General features: G+C 47.0%; 8 protein-coding genes across 11 annotated transcripts; 5 read left to right on the forward strand and 3 right to left on the reverse strand.

Annotated features, from left to right (window-relative positions):
• Window positions 1–1,540: 1,540 nt before the first annotated feature.
• On the forward strand, window positions 1,541–3,929 carry LOC9648248 (GTPase Der). The gene is made up of 9 exons (XM_002980504.2): window positions 1,541–1,589; window positions 1,661–2,085; window positions 2,152–2,376; window positions 2,440–2,705; window positions 2,762–2,949; window positions 3,005–3,130; window positions 3,214–3,399; window positions 3,452–3,589; window positions 3,665–3,929. The coding sequence occupies exons 1-9, from the start codon at window positions 1,545–1,547 to the stop codon at window positions 3,890–3,892; spliced, it is 1,827 nt and encodes a 608-aa protein (XP_002980550.2). The 5' UTR covers window positions 1,541–1,544; the 3' UTR covers window positions 3,893–3,929.
• A 150-nt stretch (window positions 3,930–4,079) lies between these two features.
• Window positions 4,080–5,301, reverse strand: LOC9648249 (F-box protein SKIP5). Its single transcript, XM_002980640.2, has 5 exons — window positions 5,148–5,301; window positions 4,929–5,088; window positions 4,786–4,864; window positions 4,652–4,710; window positions 4,080–4,564 (listed from the first exon to the last, which is right to left on the reverse strand). The coding sequence occupies exons 1-5, from the start codon at window positions 5,266–5,268 to the stop codon at window positions 4,168–4,170; spliced, it is 816 nt and encodes a 271-aa protein (XP_002980686.1). The 5' UTR covers window positions 5,269–5,301; the 3' UTR covers window positions 4,080–4,167.
• A 140-nt stretch (window positions 5,302–5,441) lies between these two features.
• On the forward strand, window positions 5,442–6,208 carry LOC9656307. Its single transcript, XM_002980505.2, has 2 exons — window positions 5,442–5,638; window positions 5,714–6,208. The coding sequence occupies exon 2, from the start codon at window positions 5,768–5,770 to the stop codon at window positions 6,083–6,085; it is 318 nt and encodes a 105-aa protein (XP_002980551.2). The 5' UTR covers window positions 5,442–5,638; window positions 5,714–5,767; the 3' UTR covers window positions 6,086–6,208.
• A 67-nt stretch (window positions 6,209–6,275) lies between these two features.
• On the forward strand, window positions 6,276–12,156 carry LOC9648250 (NPC intracellular cholesterol transporter 1). 3 transcript variants are annotated; one of them, XM_024685472.1, is made up of 36 exons: window positions 6,276–6,370; window positions 6,464–6,531; window positions 6,581–6,680; window positions 6,743–6,850; window positions 6,910–7,026; window positions 7,072–7,225; window positions 7,280–7,527; window positions 7,584–7,754; window positions 7,805–7,881; window positions 7,936–8,053; window positions 8,112–8,195; window positions 8,243–8,335; window positions 8,380–8,481; window positions 8,531–8,599; window positions 8,674–8,769; window positions 8,818–8,925; window positions 8,974–9,087; window positions 9,135–9,221; window positions 9,267–9,395; window positions 9,450–9,648; window positions 9,699–9,842; window positions 9,893–9,951; window positions 9,999–10,082; window positions 10,135–10,203; window positions 10,251–10,327; window positions 10,381–10,600; window positions 10,654–10,719; window positions 10,784–10,928; window positions 10,979–11,109; window positions 11,163–11,256; window positions 11,315–11,351; window positions 11,414–11,471; window positions 11,534–11,712; window positions 11,768–11,834; window positions 11,889–11,957; window positions 12,032–12,156. In XM_024685472.1, exons 1-36 carry the CDS (start codon window positions 6,317–6,319, stop codon window positions 12,077–12,079), a joined length of 3,843 nt encoding a protein of 1,280 aa, XP_024541240.1. In that variant the 5' UTR covers window positions 6,276–6,316; the 3' UTR covers window positions 12,080–12,156. The 3 variants fall into 3 exon arrangements, with proteins under 3 accessions (XP_024541240.1, XP_024541239.1, XP_024541238.1); XM_024685471.1 differs by having other exon boundaries at window positions 6,910–7,225; XM_024685470.1 differs by having other exon boundaries at window positions 6,910–7,225; window positions 9,135–9,395.
• A 40-nt stretch (window positions 12,157–12,196) lies between these two features.
• LOC112350034 lies at window positions 12,197–14,440 on the forward strand. Its single transcript, XM_024685476.1, has 3 exons — window positions 12,197–12,749; window positions 12,855–14,189; window positions 14,269–14,440. The coding sequence occupies exons 1-2, from the start codon at window positions 12,222–12,224 to the stop codon at window positions 14,112–14,114; spliced, it is 1,788 nt and encodes a 595-aa protein (XP_024541244.1). The 5' UTR covers window positions 12,197–12,221; the 3' UTR covers window positions 14,115–14,189; window positions 14,269–14,440.
• A 91-nt stretch (window positions 14,441–14,531) lies between these two features.
• LOC9648251 (probable plastid-lipid-associated protein 14, chloroplastic) lies at window positions 14,532–17,178 on the reverse strand. The gene is made up of 14 exons (XM_024685474.1): window positions 16,946–17,178; window positions 16,839–16,882; window positions 16,702–16,780; window positions 16,543–16,650; window positions 16,304–16,483; window positions 16,161–16,247; window positions 16,000–16,112; window positions 15,862–15,949; window positions 15,728–15,808; window positions 15,600–15,676; window positions 15,395–15,530; window positions 15,284–15,346; window positions 15,158–15,235; window positions 14,532–15,107 (listed from the first exon to the last, which is right to left on the reverse strand). Exons 1-14 carry the CDS (start codon window positions 17,165–17,167, stop codon window positions 14,556–14,558), a joined length of 1,908 nt encoding a protein of 635 aa, XP_024541242.1. The 5' UTR covers window positions 17,168–17,178; the 3' UTR covers window positions 14,532–14,555.
• Window positions 17,179–17,411: 233 nt separating this feature from the next.
• On the forward strand, window positions 17,412–19,376 carry LOC9656308. Of its 2 annotated transcripts, none has more exons than XM_024685479.1 (7): window positions 17,412–17,485; window positions 17,543–17,671; window positions 17,976–18,141; window positions 18,208–18,460; window positions 18,523–18,781; window positions 18,847–19,010; window positions 19,089–19,376. In XM_024685479.1, exons 2-7 carry the CDS (start codon window positions 17,560–17,562, stop codon window positions 19,296–19,298), a joined length of 1,164 nt encoding a protein of 387 aa, XP_024541247.1. In that variant the 5' UTR covers window positions 17,412–17,485; window positions 17,543–17,559; the 3' UTR covers window positions 19,299–19,376. The 2 variants fall into 2 exon arrangements, with proteins under 2 accessions (XP_024541247.1, XP_024541246.1); XM_024685478.1 differs by having other exon boundaries at window positions 17,415–17,485; window positions 17,547–17,671.
• Window positions 19,318–21,333, reverse strand: LOC9648252 (cytochrome P450 704B1). Its single transcript, XM_024685477.1, has 6 exons — window positions 20,858–21,333; window positions 20,591–20,806; window positions 20,234–20,527; window positions 19,850–20,182; window positions 19,588–19,788; window positions 19,318–19,527 (listed from the first exon to the last, which is right to left on the reverse strand). Exons 1-6 carry the CDS (start codon window positions 21,197–21,199, stop codon window positions 19,351–19,353), a joined length of 1,563 nt encoding a protein of 520 aa, XP_024541245.1. The 5' UTR covers window positions 21,200–21,333; the 3' UTR covers window positions 19,318–19,350.
• Between the last annotated feature and the right edge of the window lie 56 nt (window positions 21,334–21,389).

Below are 21,389 nucleotides of genomic sequence, written 5' to 3' on the forward strand. Positions count from 1 at the left end.
ACTTCATCAGGATCCTGTAGAACTTGTGCATACACTTGCTCCAACTACTCTTGACGATGCTCTTTGTATAATAAAACATTATGAAATATTACCTTTTTCACTTTTCATTGCACGTCCTTCATCTCCACTTCTTGTAAAAGATAGTTTTACTCCAATGAAAGTTGATATTATTGCTACTTGAGTTGAAAGACAAGAGTGAAGATGTGGTCATGGGTGTGATGTTTGTTGTCAGGCGTATGATGAAGTTGATCACACTTATTAACATTGTTAGCATTTCCGGATTGGCAATCTCTATTTCCTGGGTGGAAACCTTGGCTCCAATAATGTCCTATTAGTGCTACTGCAATGGAAAGTTTAAACATTGTGATACTTTTGGGAAATGAAGAATCACGTGAGTAGTAAAAGGTTTTTGTATGAATAAGTTGGTGACCCTTTCATCTTTCTTTCAGGAGTATTATTAAGGGTTCATTTAGCACTAATTCATCAAGTGTTTACTTTCTAAGCTTGTTCTTATAATAAGATGTTTCATATTATTCTTGTTATGTTGGTAGATGTAGATTTGAGTTTATCTTTTATTATTTGGCCTATTTCCACACATTGCTGTCTACATTTGTGTCATGCAATAGAACTAATTTTCATTTTTTATGGCAATGGCTATACACATGCATGTGTGTGGGATGAGATGGGTCTAATTGTGCATGTTGGCGATCTTGAGCTTAAGTTACAGTTATTACGGGTGGTGTTAAGTCTCATCCTTGGTATGTAAGTTAAATTATTTAAGTTTTATATAAGAAAGATATTATATTTTTAATATCAAAAACTAAATAGTGAACCTGATAGTAAATATATTTACATTAGTTTTTAGGATTTTCTAATGTTTAATTAAATTAAATTTTTTAGAAATTATTTATTTACAATTATTTGCTAGATATGTAACCTAAATCTACTTTATTTATTTTATTAGAAATATTTCTATCCAAGTTTCCAATCTAGGGTAAAACTTGCTTTGTGTGGTTTTCTCACCTAAAACATTTATGAAATCTTTGACTGTGTTAGAGCTCTGGCAGCATAAGTTAATGCAACCATTAGTTAGAGTTTGTGTGAGAGTTTCTAGAGAGCAACAATCCATTCTTAACTTTGTGTAGTATATGTGCCAGCGGCCAAAGTCTAGGCAATCACAGTCCAGAGTGTCACATTGTACAAATTCCCAGTGGCACTGAAGATGATGAAACTGCTCAAAGCTGCATAAGATTTCCACAAGGGATAAATAGATCTGCATTGATAGAGCCTTTGAAGGTACCACTTCTCCAAAGGTTTGTCACATGGCATGTAATTTCCAAGATGCCACCTTTCCAAAGGTTTAGCCTCAGAGTCAAGTCTTGTTGCTTCTTGCCACCTGATTTAATTTGTTTGTGAAGAGGACCACTCAACGTAAGGCCGTCTTTCTGGGATGCCGTGGAAGGCTGAGATAGAGATTGTGTCTGGATTGAAAATATAATTTAAAATAACGACGGTTTAGGGTTTAGTGGGGTTTAGGGTTTGGAATGAGGAGAGCGATCAAACGGCGGTTAGAATGGATGGCGCACCGGGTGAGTCCTTCTTCCTCGTTCTTCCTTCAAGCGCTAAATCTTCCCACTTGGCTCTGCTAAGGCCCTTCTAGACAACCGTGTCAAGCTCCAAACCCAAGCCATTCACGGCGTTTACATCCGTCCAAGACCATCCCCAGCAGCTGGAAAGGTCGTTCTTCACGGCCAGCTTGGCCGCATTTCCTCGCTCCAGGGCAGTCCCGGCACTTAATCCTAAGTTCAAGAGTGTGGATGTTTCGAGCGGGAAGGAAGAATCCATGCCCGAGAAAAGAGAAGAGAGCGACGAAGATGGAGCGCCCTCCTTAACTTCTGGAGGACAGGATGAAGAAAAACTGGTCGACGATGAAGTTCCTCTGGCAAAGTCTGAGGAGGAAGAGATTCTCGAGGAAGGGATCTCGTTTGAGAAGATCGAGGAAGAGGCAAAGCGTGCTGTGGAGCCTATGCCGAGTGTGATCATCCTTGGAAGGCCAAATGTTGGTAAATCTTCGCTATACAACAGGTGAGATGCTTCATTTTTCTCTTGGTTTTGGATCCGTCGGAGGTTCTCAAAACTTTTCCTTGGCAGGCTTGTACACAGGAAAGAAGCCATTGTGTATGATACTCCGGACAGCCATGTAACACGCGACATTCGCGAAGGCTCCGCAAAGCTCTCGGACTTGCGTTTCAAAGTTTTCGACTCGGCCGGGCTGGAAACCTCCGAAGAAGGCGCGACTGTTCTTGCGAGGACAACGGGATTAACAGCAACGTTTCTTCGAACTTGCCATGCCGCTCTCTTTCTGATCGATGGGAGGTGAAACTTTCCCTTTTCTTTCTCGCAGCAAAGCTTTAATATTTTTTCTGTTCTTTCTTTCAGGGCCGGTGTGAGCCCTCTGGACAAAGAGGCTGTCATGTGGTTTCGCAAACTCAACTTGAATCTCCCGGTTGTTTTGGTGGTGAACAAAGCTGAGAAAATCACAGGCGATCACCAGATAATGGCAAACATCGCGGAAAGCTATAGCCTCGGGCTTGGGGATCCTGTCCCGGTTTCAGCAGAAACTGGAGAAGGTTTGGCTGATTTGTTCCAACGTCTCCAGCCGATTTTGGATGCCGCAAAAGAAAAGCTCGTCGAGGAAGAAGAAGGTGAGACGTTTCTTCTTCTCCTTGTTTTTCTAACTTGTGTTTATCGTTTGTGACAGAGGAAGAGAAGAGCTTAGGAGGCCAAAAGCCTCTGCGTCTTGCCATCGCTGGTCGAACAAACGTTGGGAAATCCACAGTGATAAACTCACTACTACGAAAAGAGCGAGTTCTCACGGGACCAGAGCCGGGGCTTACGAGAGACGCCATCACGATTGACTTTGAGTTTAACAAGAAGCCAGTGCGTCTGGTAATCTAGCATCTTTCGTTTGTATAGAAATCCGTAACGTTCTTCTCTTCTCCAGGTTGATACTGCTGGATGGATTCAACGCTCCCAGCTGGAAGAAGGTCCCATGGCTCTCAGTGCTATGCTCGCTCGAAGAAGCTTAATGACTGCTCATGTGGTGGCAATAGTACTCGACGCGCAAGAGGTTTTTCCTTTGTTTCTTTTCTCTGTGTGTGTGTGTGTGTCTTTTTTTTTACCTTCTCACTGTTCTGTAACTTTGGATTGTAGATCGCACATTCAAAGATGACACTTCGAAACTCCGAGGCAGCACTGGCACGATGGGTGACCGACGAAGGCCGCGCACTTATCATCGTCGTGAACAAGATGGACGTTCTCAAAGGTCAAAAGAATGCCGACCTGAGGAAGAAACTCATGGAGGCAGTTCCCAAAGAAATCCAGCTTACGCTTCCTCAGGTACTGGAGTGCTTCCTTAGGCTGCAATCTTTTTATCACGAGCATTCAACAGGTGCTTGGAGTTCCTATCATCTTTGTCTCAGCTCTCAAGGGGCGTGGAAGATCGACGATCATGAAGCTCGCGTTCGAGGCTTATGACAAGTGGTGTACGAGGGTGTCGACTCCGAGACTGAATCGTTGGCTTCACAAGGTTGGTTTTTCTTTTTTCTTTCCTTTTGTTTGGCTTTGTTGGTGTGATCATGATTTGTTTCATCGCGATGTGTAGGTGCTTGCTCGACATCCCAAGAGAAAAGACGAGAAGAGAGCAAAGCCGAGGTACATAACGCAGGTGAAGGCCCGACCTCCAACTTTTGTATTGTTCGTGGCGGGATTTTACAGCCTCGAAGATCACGAGCTTCGATTCATTTCCAACGCCATTCGCGAGGACTTTAACATGGGAGGAATCCCAGTTCGCGTTATCCAGCGAACCAAGAAAGAACTAGAGGGTGTTTAACTCTGTATTATTCGAATAAAGTAGAAATTTAACTTAAGCACCCACCTTTAAATTAGAACTTTTAAATTATATGATTTTAACCTAATTTAAATTTTTTTATGCTATTCGAACTTTAACTAATGATAAGTTACCTTTAGTATAAAGAGGTCCCAAGACAGAAATTTCACTAGCTCAACGTTGGAAATGCTTTATCATGAGATCCCCTACTTAGTGATTCGATTATAGTTAAAAACTCTACATTTGTTAGAGAAATTACGCACAAGATTACAAGTAGATCACGAGGCATGCACAAACGCTGTTGCTGCCACTCCTATGGAGCTCGCGCTCTTGCTTTGTTGAGCCACTGTGAACCAGAAAATCACGGCGGCCCGCGAGTATAACACGCGCACCTGTTGCAAGACGAGGCTCCCCACCGTTTTCACAGCGCAAGTCCCTCCCACTATCCGCGTCTCGATCACGGACAAGCCATCGCTCTTGCCTGGGAGATGATGCGCTGCTAGGCCACCCGCAGTTGTGACGATCGGACACGAGAGGTACTCGAGAGGATGCTCCTCACACTCGAGGGCGCAGCGATCCACCGTCAGGCTGCCACGCCTGTGTAGCAAGCAGCTCCCCAGCTCCGCTTTGATGGTCAGGTTGGCGATCTTGCCGTTTGCCGAGAAGACCAACGCGCTGCAAAGTGAGTGCTCGAGTTCGTTAGAAACAGGAAATCGAACTTCTCGCTCGCAAAGGAGAAGAAGGAAATTAAAAAAAAACGACCTTTCGGAACCACTGGGGGAGATTAGCACCGTTTCCTCTGGAGAAGAGCCTCCACCCATCTAAGAATCCAAATGCCAACAACAAAACGGGGTGCTCATACGTTGGAGAAAGAAGAAACTTGCAAAAATACCGACCAAGCACAGCGGCTTGTCAATGGCAACGTTTGCAACTGCGTGGACTTCTCCAGGCTCGATAAATATCGTGTCTCCGGGCCTGATGAGAAAGAGAGAAGAATCCATTAGAATCGCGAAAAGTATGAACTAGAAAACTCCCAGACCTGGCCGCATTGACAGCGTCTTGCAAAGTTGCAAACTCGCCCGACTGAATAAAAGAATTGTAACTAGAGTTAGCAGTGGCCGATTGAACCCTCAGCCACATCCGGGAGTCGGCGATCAATTTGTGCCACCGGGAGCACACGCTCGCGGCATTGAAGCGATCTACACGAGCAGGAGCTTGGCATTGACGAAATCCCGGCGTGGGAAAACAAAATCTTCACCTGGAAATGGCGCCAGGAATCCCAGAACTCGCACCAGGCAGCCGTCGTCAAGGAGATTGATCGATGGCCGCCGCGATTCCTGCCCTCGCCCTCGCCTGGCGCTCCTCGAGCAGGGCAGCATCGCCAAAATCACCAAACCCTAAAGGATGTGACTCGTCGCCGGAATCGATCCCCCTCCACCCGGTAAAATATTTGAAATAAAAAGTCTCGCGCGTACAAGACACGTGGCGGAACGCTAGTGGTGCTCAAGCGATCGCTCGCCGGCCATGCGGCTTGCCGCGTGCGTTACAAGGGTTAACCACGGGCAATGATCCACGCACAGTGATAGCTTTGTTAGCACAAGAGTCGCGCGCTAGGGTTTTGTGTGACGATGATCGCGACGGCGCTGGGGTCGTGAGGAGGATCGCGGCGCGGCTGGAGCGCAGATCTGCCCGGCTCCATGCGAAATTCGATCCATCGTCACTCCCTCGGATTTCTTCGGCGGCCGGAAGGTAATGGCTCCGATCCTTGGCTGGATTGTGGATTGGATCATCGATAACAGGGGGATTTCGGTGATTATCGCACAGATCTGCGAGGAGCGGTGATCAGAGAGAGGAATCTGTGAGGGATTTCCATCAGCTATGAACGGGGAGCTTGCGAACGATCGTGGTATGCACTACTACCACGACGATTCTTACAGGAATTCCTCGGCGTCTCACTCGGCGCCCTCGTACTCGAGCGGCTACAACAATCCGGAGGCTGGGTACCAGATCAAGGAGCACAAGAAGAGCTCCAGCAGCCGATCGTGGGATTTCCGCAACGATCCGGAGATGAAGAGGAAGAAGAGGGTCGCGTCTTACAAGGTTTTCACGGTGGAAGGCAAGGTGAAATCGTCTGTGAGGAATAGCTTCCGGTGGATCAAGAACAAGTACTTGGAGATGCGCTATGGATGGTTCTAAGGAAAGAAAAAAGATGATTTTGCTGTGGAATTCTAAGGCAAAGGTCAAAAGTGTGATCTCTGGAATATCAAAGAATATTAAATTCTAACATCGTTAACGGAATAAACTTTTTAAGATGCTGTATATTCCGTTTGAGTTAAGGCATATTCTGGTAGAGGTTTTGTATTTGGATTCGTTTGGCATATTCGTTGCTTATTTATACTCGCTTTGCGCACGCGAGGGAGGAGGGTTATGGCGATTGGATGGCGCTGCGCCGTCGCGCTCGCGCTGCTACTGGCGCTGGAGGTAGGGATTTCGATTGAGCTCGATCGATGCTCGCTTCTTAGGGTAGAATGGGGGGTTTTGTGTGGCTAGAGCTGATTTTCGTGCTGTGTCCAGGGTTTGGGGCGATTTCCAGCGGCTTTGGCAGAGATTGAGAGTGTAAATGATCGTCTAGAGACGAGATTGTAAGTCGGATTTAGATTGTAGAGCAGCAAAGTTGATCTTTCTTCGCAGGGCTAAGCATGCGAAAAATCACTGCGCAATGTATGATGTTTGTGGACAACGAGAGGATGGAAAGGCGTTGAACTGTCCGATTTCGGTGCCTGCGGTCACGGTAAGTTTGTGTTCTCGTTTTTGTTTCTTGATAAGTTTGATGGGATTGGTTGTTCTTTGCAGCCGAGTTCTTCGTTCTCTCACAAAGTCCAGAGCCTTTGCCCGACTATTACTGGAGATGTCTGTTGTACTGAGCAGCAGTTTGATATTCTCCGGAGCCAAGTTCAGCAGGTACGATGCACAAACTTTGGAGTTGCTTTGCTGCTACTCTTAAGTCGCGACTTTGGCAGGCTGTTCCTTTTTTGACTGGATGCCCTGCGTGCTTGAGGAACTTTCTTAATCTTTTTTGTGAGCTCTCTTGCTCTCCCGACCAGAGCCTGTTTATTAACGTGACTTCTACGGTCCAGGTTCGTTTCGTTTCTATTTGTCTTTTGCCAACGAACAGTTTGCAGCAAAACTCTACCACGTCTACTGTAGACGGCATTGAGTTTTTCCTTTCCGAGGAGTTTGGAGTAAATCTCTTTAACTCCTGCAAAGATGTTCAATTTGGAGCTCTTAATACTCGAGCAATGGACTTTGTGGGTGGCGGAGCGAAAACATACAAAGGTATTTTTTTTTTCTCTCTTTGCATTTTTGGCTTGAGAACGACTCTCTGTGTAGAGTGGCTTGCATTTATTGGCCGGCAGGCTGATTTATATGAACCTGGATCACCTTATTACATCAAGTTCCACACGTCAGCTAACGAGTCCTCGCCAATGTCACTCCTCAACACGAAAATGTTTCCATGCTGGGATGCGTCACTCTCTTGTTCGTGTGGCGACTGCCCGGGGGCCAAGGAATGTACAGAATCCTCTTTACCACCATCTCCTCAGAAGAACGCTTGTAGTGTCGAAATTGGCGGGACAAAGGTTCGCATCTTATCAGAAATTGTGCCCATCAGTATCAAGCGTTTTTCTCTTTCCAGATTCTATGTATAGACCTGGGGCTTGGAATCTTATACCTTCTGTTATTAGTGGGAATTGTGGCTTGGCTATGGGTTACTACTCGTCGTTACGAAGAACCTTCTGACGCAGAGATTAGAGAGGAACTTTTGCAATCAGAAGAGACGAATGGGGTGGAAATTACCCCGGTTGAGGTGGTGCATTAATTCATGTTCTTCATCACCTCATGTTTTGTGTGTTGCAGGGACTGGAAAAGGACGAAACATCCACACCTGAATCTCATGAACCTGTTCTGGAAAAGTTTTTGTCGAGATGGTTCAGGTGCGAGCCTCGTGCTTTAATTGGTTTGTTGTTATAACCTTTTACGCTCGCCAGGTCGCAGGGAACGTGGATCGCTAGACACCCTGGTGTGGTTCTGCTTCTGTCGATACTCGTGACCATAATTCTGTGCATTGGGCTTGTCAAAATGAATGTTGAAACGAACCCTGAAAACGTAAGCATTTCAGTCATTTTTTTGTGTTTTTTTTTTCAAACTCACATATTTCGTGCAGCTCTGGGTTAGTCCCGGGAGCGCAGCAGCGACAGAAAAAAAGTTTTTTGATACGGAGCTTACTCCTTTCTATAGAATTGAACAGGTAAACGTGAGCATCGCCTCATGCCTACTCATGCTTTGCATTTTTAGCTGATCTTGGCAACCCTTCCGGATGAAAACGGAGTGTCTCCTCCTATTTTGACAGATGACAACCTTAAGCTTATGTTTGAAATCCAAAATAAGGTAAAAATTATTAGATTTGTGCTCGCAGTAATTCATAAAAGCAGGTTGACGATTTGAGAGGAAACCTTTCTGGAAGAACGGTTTCTCTCCAAGATATTTGCATGAAACCTTTCGGAACAGTTTGTGCTACGCAAAGTGTTCTGCAGGTACGCAACTGTCTTCCCTGACTCTTAATAATTTGTGTTGCTGCTGCAGTATTATAAGATGGACCGCCAAAAATTTGACGACGATGAGGGAGCGAGCCATGCGGCATTTTGCTTTGATGTAAACTTCTCCAAAAACTCGAGATGCTTCTGTTTCTCTAATATGCTTTTTTACTTGATTAATTTTTCTTTCAGCATTACTCGTCCTCGGAAAATTGTCTCAGTGCATACCAGTCGCCTGTGGATCCTAGTACAGCCGTTGGTGGTTTCGAAGGCACAAATTATACTCAGGTATAAAAATAACTTCGAGAGTGTTAATGATTTTCTCTGAATACGTAGGCTACTGCGTTTGTTGTAACATATCCCGTCAACAATGCTGTGAGCAGCACCGAAGGTGCAAATGATGCTGCTATTGCCTGGGAGAAGGCTTTTGTGCGTTTGGCAAAGGTAAGGAACTTACCTCGATATATGTGTTCTATTCCATGAAATTCGCAGAAAGAGCTTCAGCAATTGGCAAGTTCACACAACTTGACTCTCGCATTTTCGTCTGAGAGCTCTGTACAGTCCGAGCTAGAGAGAGAAAGTTATGCGGATGTTGTAACGATTCTTGTAAGTGTTTCAATGATGGATTCATTTTCTTGAACAATGGCTTGCAGGTGAGCTATCTGGTTATGTTCTTGTATATATCCTTCACTTTGGGAGATTCATTACCAGAAGTTGCTCCGTTTTATGTCACGTCCAAGGTTGGTTTCGCGAAACTTCGACTCCAAATTAACATTGAGTTGCAGGTGTTTCTTGGTTTAGGAGGGGTTATCATTGTTGCACTCTCAGTTCTAGGATCTGTTGGTTTTTTCAGTGCTGTTGGTGTTAAATCCACGCTTATCATTGCTGAAGTCATTCCATTTCTTGTCCTTGCGGTAAGCTATTGTTACTTGGTCCGTTAGATTAGAATTGATCAAATGCTGCTTCAGGTGGGAGTCGACAACATGTGTATTCTAGTGCATGCGCTTAAACGCCAGGAACCTGAACTTCCTCTCGACCTTCGAGTTGGAAATGCTCTTGCCGAAGTAGGTCCATCTATCACACTCGCAAGCCTTGCAGAGTTCTTAGCTTTCGCTATTGGATCGTTCACGCCCATGCCTGCCTGCCGTGTGTTTTCTATGTTCGCGGGTAAATGTTGCAAGTTTCCCGACTTGTACTTACACTCTCTTTGAATGCAGCTTTTGCGATACTCTTAGATTTTCTACTTCAGATTACGGCTTTTGTTTCTCTTCTTACTTACGACTTTACGAGAACTGAAGCGAACCGCGTAGATTGTTTGCCTTGTATCAAAGCCCGACAGCGTGACTACAATGCAGGATACCGTATGTAGTTCCCATCTGTGCTCTGCTTTTGACATAATTTCATTTTCCAGCGAACCGTGAAGGACTCAGAGGGGAAGGAGGAGCTGGTCTAGTTTCTGTTTATATGCAGGTAACATTTCCGCTTTTTTTAAAACTACTGCAGCGTGTTTGTTTCAGAAAGTGCACGCACCGCTCCTTCTCAAGCCTGCTGTGAAGGCCGTTGTCCTGGCAGCTTTTTCTGCTCTACTTCTAGTGAGCATCGTAAGTAGATGATGACGAAATTTTTCTTGTTGCTCACGTCTTGGTTATGAAGGCACTTGCTGTAAGGCTTCCGGCTGGTCTGAACCAACAAATTGTCCTTCCTCGGGATTCTTACTTACAGGTAATGCGATATGCTGTATGAAATGAATCTATGAACGTTTCTTGCAGGGTTATTTCAATAACGTGACAAGTCATTTAAGAATAGGACCTCCTCTCTATTTTGTGGTTCAAGACTATAACTACAGGTTCGCAGTTTTTGTCGTCTAGTTTCATCTAATAACTAGCTTTGACTATGCAGCGCACGAAGTAATCAGACCAACAAATTGTGCTCTATCAGTCACTGCCATCCAGACTCACTGCTTAACGAGGTCTCGAGGGCCGCCCTTACGCCTCAGACAAGCTTCATAGCTAGACCGGCGGCTTCATGGCTAGATGATTTTCTCGTTTGGCTGTCTCCGGATGCCTTTGGATGTTGTCGTACTTTCCCTGACGGCAGTTACTGCCCTCCTGATGATCAGGTATCGTGCTTTCTAGTTTATTTCTATGGTTTGAGAGCTGTTGACTCTGCCAGCCCCCTTGTTGTCCCGAATGGGAGGACTACTGCGGTTTGAGTGAGACTTGCAAGGACTGCACTACGGTACGTTTTATCTTGCTTTGAAATTTATATTGCGTGCTCAAATGACATATCTTTGTTTTTGTAGTGCTTCCTCCAGTCTGATTTGATCGACGGGCGTCCTACCACTGAGCAGTTTAGAAAGAAACTACCATGGTTCTTGGACGCGTTGCCGTCTGCCGATTGTTCGAAAGGAGGTCGAGGCGCATACTCCAACAGCCTCAACTTGAGTGGTGAGTAAGATCATCTCTAGTTTTGTTCTTATATCTCGTCCTTTGAACAGGTTACAAGAATGGAACTATTAGAGCATTTGAGTTCCGCACCTATCATACAGCTCTCAACAAACAAACTGACTATATTGATGCGTTGAGAGCTGTGAAGGACTTCACCGCTCGCGTGTCCAAGTCACTAAACGTGAGTACTTACAACTTTAAGTTTTCTTTTTTCTTATGAATGTTCGTGTGCAGATATCAGTTTTTCCATATTCAGTTTTCTATATTTTCTTCGAGCAGTACTTAGACATATGGAAGAACACACTGATCAGCCTCGTGCTCGCAGTTGGTTCGTAGTTTCTGTGGCTTGCTTGGTATAATCTAACTGTGGCAATTGTGAATTTCAGCTGCCGTATTCCTCGTCTGTCTAGTTGTGACCACCAGGTTCGTGATCAATCACTTTTCGCAAGGTCTAAAACGTTTTTCTGGATTTTTTTCTTCTGCAGCCTAGCTACGGCAGGAATCATCCTTCTCGTCATTTTAATGATAGTCATCAACTTACTCGTAAGAACTCGAAGTGAAAAACTCTCGGTTGTTTCATAACGCGATGAACTTGTGAGTCACAGGGGCTCATGTCAATCTGGACCATTCAGCTGAATGCTGTTTCGGTCGTCAATCTCATCATGTCCGTGGGGATTGCCGTGGAGTTCTGCGTTCACATCACGCACGCATTCTCGGTTAGCACAGGCGATCGATCAATGCGAGCAACAAAAGCTCTGACAACAATGGGAGCCTCCGTGTTCAGGTCTGGTAAAACATTGTCACTTGCTTTGTTTGATCTTTTTTCTTGGTTTCTGCAGTGGGATCACCTTAACCAAACTCGTCGGAGTCGTGGTTCTCGTCTTTGCTCGCTCGGAGATCTTTGTGGTAACGATTTAAAACTTGCTTTTGGTTGATTTGTTCTAAGCTTGGAGTTCTCAGGTCTACTACTTTCGAATGTATTTCGGCTTGGTGGTTTTGGGATTTCTCCACGGCCTCGTCTTTCTTCCAGTGAGTCGAGATTATTTCTTCTTCTTCTTCTTCTTTGTTCTTGGTTCTCACGCAAGAACTTTTTTTCTCTCCAGGTTCTCTTAAGCATTTGCGGTCCGCAATCAGTAAGCGTTATGGATTGATCAAAGCAAAGAAAACGAGCTTTTGTACATTTGATAGAATTCACTAAGTTAGAATAAACGAGTGAAAAAGTCCGTTAGCGAGCTGTGGTATAAAAGCTTCTAGGGTTTCGCGGGTAGGGCAGGGAGCGAAGTAGGAGCGACGATGTGCGCGCTCGAGAATCCGGGCGCGGCGCTGTGCGATCACGTCCAGCGCCATGGCCTCCAGGGCCATCTCTTCTCCGACATCACGGTTTGCTTCCAGAGCAAGGATTACAAGCTCCACCGGATCATCCTCTCGCAGAGCCTCTACTTCAAATCGCTGCTGTCCGGACCCTGGAAGGAATCCGGTAAGCCGCGCGTGGAGCTCAAGATTGACGATCACAATGTGACGGTGGAGGGATTGGAGATCGCGTTTGCGTACTTGTATGGAGTGGAGCCGGCGTTTAGCAACGAGAATGCGGTGGGCGTTCTTGCGGCTGGATGCTTCCTGTGCATCGAGAATTTGTGCGAGCAGTGCGTCCAGTTCATGGTGAGTGATATCAGAGTGGAGACTTTCCTGGCTTATCAGCAGCTGTCGGAGCGGCATTGCTATGGACACCATGCTGAAGGAATTCGCGATGCCTGCTGGAGCTACCTTTGTTTCCATGCTGCTCGAGAGCTCTCCCACGTACTATCCAAGCTTTCTCTTCCGGTAAGTCGTGTTTCTTCCTTCCTTTTGTATGTCTTTCCCGCTAGAGAATGTTTTGAAAAGTTTTTTTGGTTTGTGAAAAGTTCTGATGGATTTTTTTTTTTCCAGCTGCTTTGCCGGCTACTAAAGTCTGACGAGCTCTGGGTGACGAACGAGTCGGAGAGATACAAGCTTGCGAAGCAGGCTTTAGTAGACTGGAAGCTTTCGCGGAGACCTTCCAATGTGGAGGGTGGATCGTCAAAGAGGCAGCGGGTTGCAAAGTCGAACTCCGCAAGGAAGGCCGCCAAAACAGCCTCGGGCAAGAGCAAGGACAAAGGCAGCAAGCCAAGCTCCAAGGACAAAACCAAGAAGAAAGGCGAGGCCTCGAGCGAGCAGAAAGCCGCCTCGTCGCAGCAAAAGGAGGATTTGAGCTCGACCCCGCTAAAAATGTTGAGAAGGCTCTGGGACGAAGACACGGCCGAGGAAGCAGCAGAGGTTTCATCAAAGGACGGGTTTGAGATGGTGATGGACTTGTTCTGCGGTGGGGGCATCACCTTTGCTTACATGGACGCCAACGAGGGGCTCCAGGCGAGAAAAGAGCTCGAGGACGCCAACATGCCGACGGACGTCGTCAACGACGCGATATGGCAGAACGTTTTGCTCAAGACCCGGGTGCTCGGAGGCACACCTTGCGAGGAGGAAGAAGAAGACTCCGACTCCTCCGAGTCGGGCGTGTCCGGCAGCTCCTCCGAGTCGAGCGAGTCGGACTGGAGCAGCCCGGACGAGGACGAGGCCGGCAACGCGAGCAGCGGCGGTGAGGACTCCGGCTTGGACAGGGCAGCAGCGAGCAGTGCCGCGACGCTGGTGCCTTTCTCAACCGTGGACGAGTGTTCGTTCGATGGCAAGAGGAGGAAGAGCACGGGGGGATTCAGCTGGTCCGCGAAGCTCCACAGCGGGATGCAGATGAGCGACTTCCCGCCGTTTCGATTCGGGACGGAGTTTACGTTCACGGACAAGGCGTGGTACTGCTCAAACATGGAGAAGGACGTGTTCTTCGGGGGCTCGAGGTGGAAGGTGACGATGTCTTGCACCGGGGACGAGACCTGGTGGGTTGCGTTGCACTGCCGGCCATGCACGTATCCCTTCCAGCCGCATATGTACGTGGACCAGCGAAAGGTGGTGCGCTTCGCCGCCAAGCTTTTCATGCGGACGTCGAGCGGGCTGCAGTGCGTGACGGGGACGGGGCAGAGGAAGTGCAAGTCCCACGTCGGGGTCACCTTGAGCGCCAAGGACATTCCGAGAGACAAGCTCTTCCGGGTGGTGGCGGCGGTCCAGCTTATGGAGGACGAGAGCAAGGCGAAGACGCAGGCCAAAGACGAGGAAGCTTGACAGGCTGCTGCGCTTCGAGATCCTCCTGGATCGTCTGGATCCCGGCCAGCTTCCAGCGGAGCAAATAATTTTGAGGTAGACATCCATCCCTTCTCTTTTCGTTTTCTCGCTTCCAGTCGCTGCTTGTTCATGCCGTGGTATATGGTTGTTTTAGTGAGAGGTGATGAAGAACACAACGCGGCTAGCTGCAGAGATTTTTATTTTGGCGAAGTATTCAAACGGTAAAGCTTCACGAAAACGTAGGGAAAATTTATTTAGCCTCGACTTTCTTCATGTTTTAACACCTATAGCTGTTAGTTTGTAATTGCATAGAAACGTTCCACTCACAGAAGAGGCGAGCTCGCGAGTACTCGCGATTCCGGAGTGACGAGTTTGCTACGCCTTTACGAGGACAAAACGAGAAAGAGTACACAGGTAGAGCACGGAACAAGGTTTGGTTCTCTATTTCATGGGGGACCTGATGAACAGCAACGCAGCACCAGTGATACCACGCAGGACCAGCAGCCGCGAGTCGACGTAAGTCGCACAGGCGAGCTTGGACACTGCAAAGATCTCTTTTGGGAGCTGGAGCCGGACCTCCTGCACGATCCGGCGGGCCAAGTCCGCGTCCGGCAGCGCCTCCTCCAGCTCCATGCCGATGTCGAACTCGTCCACGTCCAGCCGGATGATGGGGAGCGACTTTGGCGCGTCCTTTGGGAGGAAGTGGCCCAGTCCTTTGCGCTTTCTGGTTGCCGAGCTCTCCACTTCTCGCAGCCTCTCCAGCGCCGGGCTCTGGTCGATGACTTCGGTGTCCGTTTGGTAGAGGCGCTCGCCTTGCCGGAGCTGGATGTTTGTGGCGTTGATTTGGATCCGGCCGCTGTTTCCAGACTTGTCGTGAGGCCAGTTTGTGTCGCTCGGGAGCACTGTGAAGGTCACGTCCACTGTCGAGGCGAGAGTTTGGCTTGTCACGGAGATGGTTTGCATTACGTCTTTGATGAGAACTGGCGGAGAAGCCTGTTGGAGAAAGGGATGAAAGTTACTCCTTGAGAATGAGAATTTCTTACCTGTCGCATTGTAAGTCCAATTTGCCTGCTTGTGTGATAGATGAGCCTCCATTTTCCTGGTAGCGTTTTCATCCAATCCTGTAGATCAATATCAATATCAACTTGACTGGAGCTCTGATCTTTTACCTCGAGTCTTGTCGTGAAATTGACTCGTTCTAGAAGATCAATGAGTTGTGCTAGCCTGTTTCGCTGGTAGCATTGTTTTAGAAGATATAAAGATATAAATTGTGAGTGTACCTGATGAGTCATGTAAATGTATTCTTCTACAATTCTAATCGCAGCGGAGCCTAGACTCCAGCGTATCATATCAATGGAGGAATTCACTGGCCACCTTGGTCCACACAGAAACGGATGCCTTAATGCATCTGTGCAACTGTCGTAAACACGAAACAGTTATAAGCCTATCTTCGTCGTTCAAAGGAGATGGTCGATACAAAGGTACCTGATTCGGTTTCCAGGATCAATAGCAAGCATGGCTGCTAACAAATTCCAGCCAGCGCCACCATCTCTATCGAGAATCTACAAAAGGAAAAAAAGTTTTTAACCAGAGATAAATTATCCGACTCAAACCTGTAAGCCTGTGCTCCCAGAAGGCGATTTGGAAAGTAAATGGGGGAGGAGGAACTCACGGAGGCCTACAGGATCATGGCCCTGTATTAAACAACGCGGCGTAAGAGCGTTTCTCACCGTAGAAACGAGAGAACCTTTCTAAGAAAGGTTTTGAAGTGCGAAAAAATTAAAGGATCCATGAGTTCCCGGAGGACCATTCGTGCCATCACATAGCCTACGCATCTGTAGCTTTTTCACGTTAACCCTCAGGTTTCTAAAGAAAAAGCCTTTACCTTATGTCATAAGCGATGATTTGCTTGCGACGATTCTTGAGCTGACTCCCAGATGGCACAGTAACTTGATCATCAACTTCGGAAAATTCTACTGCATTTGCTAAAATTCCAACCTGTGCATTCCAACTCTTGGTTAAATTCCCATCACGAAAGCTACTTGCCTTGACATGCCTATCGGCCGCACTAATGTGAATATTGTTCAATCGTAATTCAGTGTGAGCAAGACCTTGGCTATGTAAATAGTTTACCTACAAACAGTCGATTAGAAGCAACGAAAAAAAAAACCATGAAATCAGAAGCTTACCCCGATTAAAATGTCGCGCATTATCATTCGAACAAGTCGAAGTTGTCGAGTCACCTCCGGGCCACCAGTTGTATGATCTCCCACTCTTCGAGCAGCTTCCTCGCCGAGTGCAAGCCTTTGCTCGAGATTTGGCAGCCAGTCCACACAAAGTAGCCATTGGTGTAAAGAGCATCCATAGTACTGCAAAGAAAACTTTCTTCGTCAAGAACAACGGAGTGAGAAATTATCGAAGAACTTACACCATGGACAAGCGTTAGAGAATCTTGGTCGGACGACGGAATAAAGCCATGCACTCGTGTCGCATAAGAATGAAATATATCTTGCTTACAAATCAGTTTGGAGACTATCTGAAAGGCTGTCAAAGATTTTTTTCTCGAGCGACAAAGAAAAGTACTGACCTCTAGAGCTCGTTTTCCTCTACGCTGAGCTCGAGCACCGGTTAATTGCCTGAGAACCACTCGCATGCCTTTCAAGTCACTGCAAAAGAAATCTTAAGATTCAATTGCCAGAAAATAAAATCACGAAGTGAATCAACCTGCTGGGACTTTGCACCACTCCTTCAAACAAGAGCTCATCGCTCTAAGAAAACCAAACCAAAGTTCTATAAGTCAGAAAGAAGACTACCATTAAAACAATACTCACTCTCCCTGACAAGCCGATGCTAACGTGAGGACAGAGCGAAAAATCCGAGAGCTTGAACTCCTTGTAGCTCGCCGGACTCGCTTCAGCCGCATTCTTGGAGGAGCAAATGATAGCTTTCGATCGACTTCCAATTGACGAGCACCCCGCTGATCCCAGCGATGACAGCGGCGTCAAAGGCCTTGGATCACGCAGCCAGAGATCAGCGCGGCTAGAGATCGCCATGCCGCGATCGATCCAGCTGACCTAAAACAAAACAGAGATGTGTATATGCACATTTGATATTTCAAAGCACCCAATGCGATATAGCCACGTGGAAGCTTACACAGCACACGCCAGCGTAGGCCAGCCACGGTATGCCACGGTTCTGCCACCTGGGATTACATGCCACCCTAAGGCCACGTGGATATCTGACACGCGTCAGAGTATCTCTGCTAAACACGTGGCAGCATTATTTTAGGGTTCTAGTACAAGAATGGCCATGGTAGCGCGCATTTGGTCTTCATCTCTATTTCCAAAGGCGCTGTCCAAGAAATCGGCGAGGTAACTGCATTGGAGAGAAGAAGAGGATCAAGATTTGGAGGTGTGACTCTCTTTTAGGCAGATCTTGCTCGCAAATGGCGTCGTCCCAGCAAGAGCATTGCTCCACCAAGCAGTCGTCGCTACTCCCTGGCTGCGCGGATTCCAATGGCACCTCGCTCTTTGCAAAAATGTTCGCTACAACAGCTGGTAAGTGCGTGATTGTCTCGATCGAAGTTTTTTTCTTCTTTGATTTTCTTCTTCAAGCAAGGAGATAATTTTCTTTCTTCTCTTTGCTTTTTCCATAGCAGCTTGTTCTTTCCTCTTTTCTTTCTGCTCGTCCCAAGTTTTTTTGTTTTGTTCTCCTGAGGAGCGTGATTGTCTCGAGCGAAATTTTCTTCTTCTTTGATCTTCTTGTCGAACAACGATTCCTGTTGCTTTTTCATGGCAGCTTGTTCTTTTCTTCTTTACTTTCGTGGTGCTCGTCTCATGTTTCTTGTTTTGTTTTCCTCAGGAGCTGGAAACTATCGGAGTCTTCCGGCACAAACTAGTACAGGCGATTTAACCGTCTCGTCCCTCGGACTAGGAACATACCTCGGTCCAGAGACCGATGTCGCGGATGAAGAGTACAAAAACGCTGTTTTGCGTGCTCTGGCGCTCGGGATCAATGTGCTTGACTCGTAAGTTTGATCGCAACATTTTCATTTCGATCTTCTCCTGATCGATGCTTTGCCTGTTCTGTGTAGAGCGATAAACTACAGGAACATGAGGAGCGAGAGAGCCATAGGACTCGCTCTTGCTGAGGCCGTGTCCCGGGGAGTGGTAAAGAGAAATCAAGTCGTGGTTTGTACCAAGGGTGGCTTCTTAAGCTTTGATACAATCCGTCCTCCAAATCCTCGGGGCTGGATCGAAGAAAATTATGTCCGGCCTGGTATTTTTGCGTGGGAGGACTTCGTGGCTGGCTGTCACTGCATGAAACCAGAATACATCAAGAATCAGGTTGGAAGTTTTATGTATCTAGAACTTGACTCCTCTTTTTGTTTTCTTCTTTTGTTTTGTAGCTAGACAAGAGTCGAGCCAATCTGGGCTTAGAAACCATTGACGTTTACTACATCCACAATCCAGAAACTCAGCTCGGGGAGGTGTCCCGTGAAGAGTTTTACAAGCGGATCAAGGCTGCGTTTACGGTGCTGGAAGAAGCTTGTAACGAAGGCAAGGTTGGGATCTATGGGATCGCAACATGGAATGGATTTCGAGTTCCACCCGAGTCGAAGGGCCACCTTTCACTGGAAGAACTAGTTCGCGCTGCGTATGAAGCTGGTCAGTCGTTTCACTTGTTTGTAATGGTTTTTGTTCTGATCAAAGGTTTTTTGCTTGTTTTCCAGGAGGAGAAAGACACCACTTTAAGATCCTTCAGCTCCCATACAACATGGCGCTTCAGGAAGCAGCGAATAGCCAAACGCAGCTCGTGCAAGGGATCAAAATGACATTGTTGCAAGCCGCGAAAGAGCTTGGTATCTCAGTCGCGACTTCAGCATCGCTGATGCAGGCAAGTTCTCATGGAAAAGCTTGCACTTTTTCTTCTCTTTTTTCTTGCTTCGGTTCTTATAATGGCTCGTTTCGTTAGGCAAAGCTTTGTAACTCTATCCCGGCCGAGGTCCTCAAAGAATTCTCCCAAGGCGACAAGGCGCTCACTGGCGCTCAGTGTGCCTTACAGTTCGTGCGAACCACGCCAAACGTTCTTGTAGCACTCGCGGGCATGCGCAGAGTAGAGCACGTCGAAGAGAACGCCAAGCTCATCGAGCTTTCGGCGGAGCCCAGCACACTTCACAATTGAAAACACCATTTCTTCGGTATGTCTTGAACCGGAATTATATTTCTATCGCAAGCTATAGCCTGGAGACATTAACTTTGATACCATTCACCATTGCTAACACCATGAGCAGCCTGTAGTGGACAACGTGATCCTTCACTAGCTCAAAGTTAAAGAACCTCATGAGCATCGCGGCAGTGATCTTGGCCTGCAAGTAAGCGGCATCCTTTCCCAAGCAAATTCTCGGCCCGGCCTGGTAGAGTTTTCAAGTTTTAGCCGTGATGAACTAGAGATAAAGAGAGATCTCTCATACCTGGAATGCGGTGTAGACGAATGGTGATTGAGGCTGGTATTCGGAGTTTTTAATCCACCTCTCCGGCTTAAACTCTAGAGCGTCAGGTCCCCACAGAAACTCCATTCTTCCCATGGAGTATTGCACGTAAGCCACAGAATCCCCACGTTTAACTTTAGTCCCGTCCGGAAGAACATCATCGTTGGCTGCATACTTTCCATCCTGGAGAAAGCTCAAGTTAGTCAGCTTTTTACTGGTGTAAAGAAAGCTTGGTGGGACTTACTCGTGGTACCGGCGGGTATAAACGAAGAGTCTCGCTGATGCACGCGTGCAAGTAGTGAAGCGTGCGAAGATTCTCAGTGGAGAGGAGCTGTGCGAAGGCACTGAAAGTCAGTGTGTTGCTCTCACTCCCAAAGGTCCGGTCTAACTCGAGGCGAATCTCTTTGGCCACTCGAGGATTGTTGCAAATGCAGTAGATAAACCAGGACAAAGTGATGGCCGTCGTGTCTCGTCCAGCAATTATGAAGTTGAGGATGGCGTCACGAAGCTCTCTGTCTTGATACGCATCGCTTGCTCCAGTGGAAGTCATGAATCGGGACAAGAGGTCCTGCCTTTCCTGGAAGACAAAACTGTAAGAAAAAGTCGTATTTGGGAGGAAAAAACTTACGTATTCCTTGCCAGATTTCTCGCAGGCTTCAATCTCTCGTCGTCGGTTTTCGATCACCTGGAACGTGAATGAGTCCAGTACCTGGATCTGGTTCTTTAGCTCCCGCTCAGAGCCCAGGTTGAGAGCTCGTAGGATTTTCCACACTGGCCCGATTAAGCGACGCACGATCAGCTCGTTAACTCGGTCAAAAGAAGCTGCGAAGGGAACTGCTGGTAAGGAAGGTGACAGAGTGTTTAGTTCCACTCCAAACGCAACCTCGCAGATAGAATCTAATGTCATTCGCATGGATATGTCCTGCCAAAGAAAAAAAATATTTCGAGCTTGAGATTGAAATGCTATTTCTCTCATAGACCATACCTGGAAGTCGAAAGAGGTTTTCGTGCTTGCAATATTTTCCAACACTTCCATCATTCTCACAGCAGCCTTCTTGAAAACTTGGCCACTGTACTCGTTCACCTTCTTGGACGAAAATTCGTAGCTTGCAAGTTTGCGGTGCCGTTTCCACATCTCCCCGTCCGAATTGAAGATTCCATCTCCCATAAAGTCGTAGTTCCTGGCGCGCGAGACACGTCCCTACTCACCATACCGCAAGTAAGAACTTGAATCAGTAAAAACGAATCATACCTTGGGATAGTTAGCAAAATTTGTCTTGAGAATGTGCTCGACGTTGGCAGGGTCGATCGTGAGAATGTTGTAGAAGGTCCCCCAGTCCACTGCAATCGTCCTACACTCGCTGCTGAAATAGCTAAGGAACCAGTCGTGAAGCACTGGGAAGTTCTTCACGACTTGGAAGTAAGAACCGACCAGAGGCCATCTCTTTGGTCCCTTGTGATTTCTTTTCTCCGCAGAAAGAAGCACCGCGAGGAAGACCGCAGCAGCAATTCCTGTGATGAAAACCAGAGGATTTGGATAGGAAAGACCTTCGAAAACGCCGCTGATGTTACGAACTTTGTCGGTGGAGTTCATGGCCGTGAGGGAGTTGAGGACGGAAGTGAAATGGATGGATCCCTCCCTCTTAAAGAGTGGTGGTAGGCAAGTCAGCAATACTGGGCTTAATCGCACTGATGGAGTTTTGTAGAGTGCGCGACAAAGTCCACGGCCTACAAAATCACAGTGTGAAGCGCGATGCAGCAAGTGATATAGAACAATACCTTGG

This window comes from Selaginella moellendorffii, unplaced genomic scaffold (assembly GCF_000143415.4).
Source record: "Selaginella moellendorffii unplaced genomic scaffold, v1.0 SELMOscaffold_45, whole genome shotgun sequence".
Classification (NCBI taxonomy): domain Eukaryota; kingdom Viridiplantae; phylum Streptophyta; class Lycopodiopsida; order Selaginellales; family Selaginellaceae; genus Selaginella; species Selaginella moellendorffii.

Bases quoted from the DNA above. Each gene is read 5' to 3' on its own strand.
- LOC9648248 (XM_002980504.2), top strand. From the start codon at position 1,545: ATGAGGAGAGCGATCAAACGGCGGTTAGAATGGATGGCGCACCGG. The intron at 2,377-2,439 runs GTGAAACTTTCC...TCTTTCTTTCAG, and splicing joins CTCTTTCTGATCGATGGGAG to GGCCGGTGTGAGCCCTCTGG. The intron at 3,400-3,451 runs GTACTGGAGTGC...AGCATTCAACAG, and splicing joins TCCAGCTTACGCTTCCTCAG to GTGCTTGGAGTTCCTATCAT.
- LOC9648249 (XM_002980640.2), bottom strand. From the start codon at position 5,268: ATGCTGCCCTGCTCGAGGAGCGCCAGGCGAGGGCGAGGGCAGGAATCG. The intron at 4,711-4,785 runs GTCGGTATTTTT...TTGGATTCTTAG, and splicing joins TTGACAAGCCGCTGTGCTTG to ATGGGTGGAGGCTCTTCTCC. The intron at 4,565-4,651 runs GTCGTTTTTTTT...CTCACTTTGCAG, and splicing joins TCCCCCAGTGGTTCCGAAAG to CGCGTTGGTCTTCTCGGCAA.
- LOC9656307 (XM_002980505.2), top strand. From the start codon at position 5,768: ATGAACGGGGAGCTTGCGAACGATCGTGGTATGCACTACTACCACGAC.
- LOC9648250 (XM_024685470.1), top strand. From the start codon at position 6,317: ATGGCGATTGGATGGCGCTGCGCCGTCGCGCTCGCGCTGCTACTGGCG. The intron at 6,681-6,742 runs GTAAGTTTGTGT...TGTTCTTTGCAG, and splicing joins TTTCGGTGCCTGCGGTCACG to CCGAGTTCTTCGTTCTCTCA. The intron at 10,601-10,653 runs GTATCGTGCTTT...TGACTCTGCCAG, and splicing joins ACTGCCCTCCTGATGATCAG to CCCCCTTGTTGTCCCGAATG.
- LOC112350034 (XM_024685476.1), top strand. From the start codon at position 12,222: ATGTGCGCGCTCGAGAATCCGGGCGCGGCGCTGTGCGATCACGTCCAG. The intron at 12,750-12,854 runs GTAAGTCGTGTT...TTTTTTTTCCAG, and splicing joins TATCCAAGCTTTCTCTTCCG to CTGCTTTGCCGGCTACTAAA.
- LOC9648251 (XM_024685474.1), bottom strand. From the start codon at position 17,167: ATGGCGATCTCTAGCCGCGCTGATCTCTGGCTGCGTGATCCAAGGCCT. The intron at 16,651-16,701 runs GTCAGTACTTTT...ACAGCCTTTCAG, and splicing joins GAGGAAAACGAGCTCTAGAG to ATAGTCTCCAAACTGATTTG. The intron at 15,950-15,999 runs GTAAAGGCTTTT...AAAAAGCTACAG, and splicing joins ATCATCGCTTATGACATAAG to ATGCGTAGGCTATGTGATGG.
- LOC9656308 (XM_024685478.1), top strand. From the start codon at position 17,418: ATGGCCATGGTAGCGCGCATTTGGTCTTCATCTCTATTTCCAAAGGCG. The intron at 17,486-17,546 runs GTAACTGCATTG...TCTTTTAGGCAG, and splicing joins CTGTCCAAGAAATCGGCGAG to ATCTTGCTCGCAAATGGCGT. The intron at 18,461-18,522 runs GTTGGAAGTTTT...TTTGTTTTGTAG, and splicing joins CAGAATACATCAAGAATCAG to CTAGACAAGAGTCGAGCCAA.
- LOC9648252 (XM_024685477.1), bottom strand. From the start codon at position 21,199: ATGAACTCCACCGACAAAGTTCGTAACATCAGCGGCGTTTTCGAAGGT. The intron at 20,807-20,857 runs GTATGATTCGTT...TATGGTGAGTAG, and splicing joins ATTTTGCTAACTATCCCAAG to GGACGTGTCTCGCGCGCCAG. The intron at 19,789-19,849 runs GTAAGTCCCACC...AGCTTTCTCCAG, and splicing joins TATACCCGCCGGTACCACGA to GATGGAAAGTATGCAGCCAA.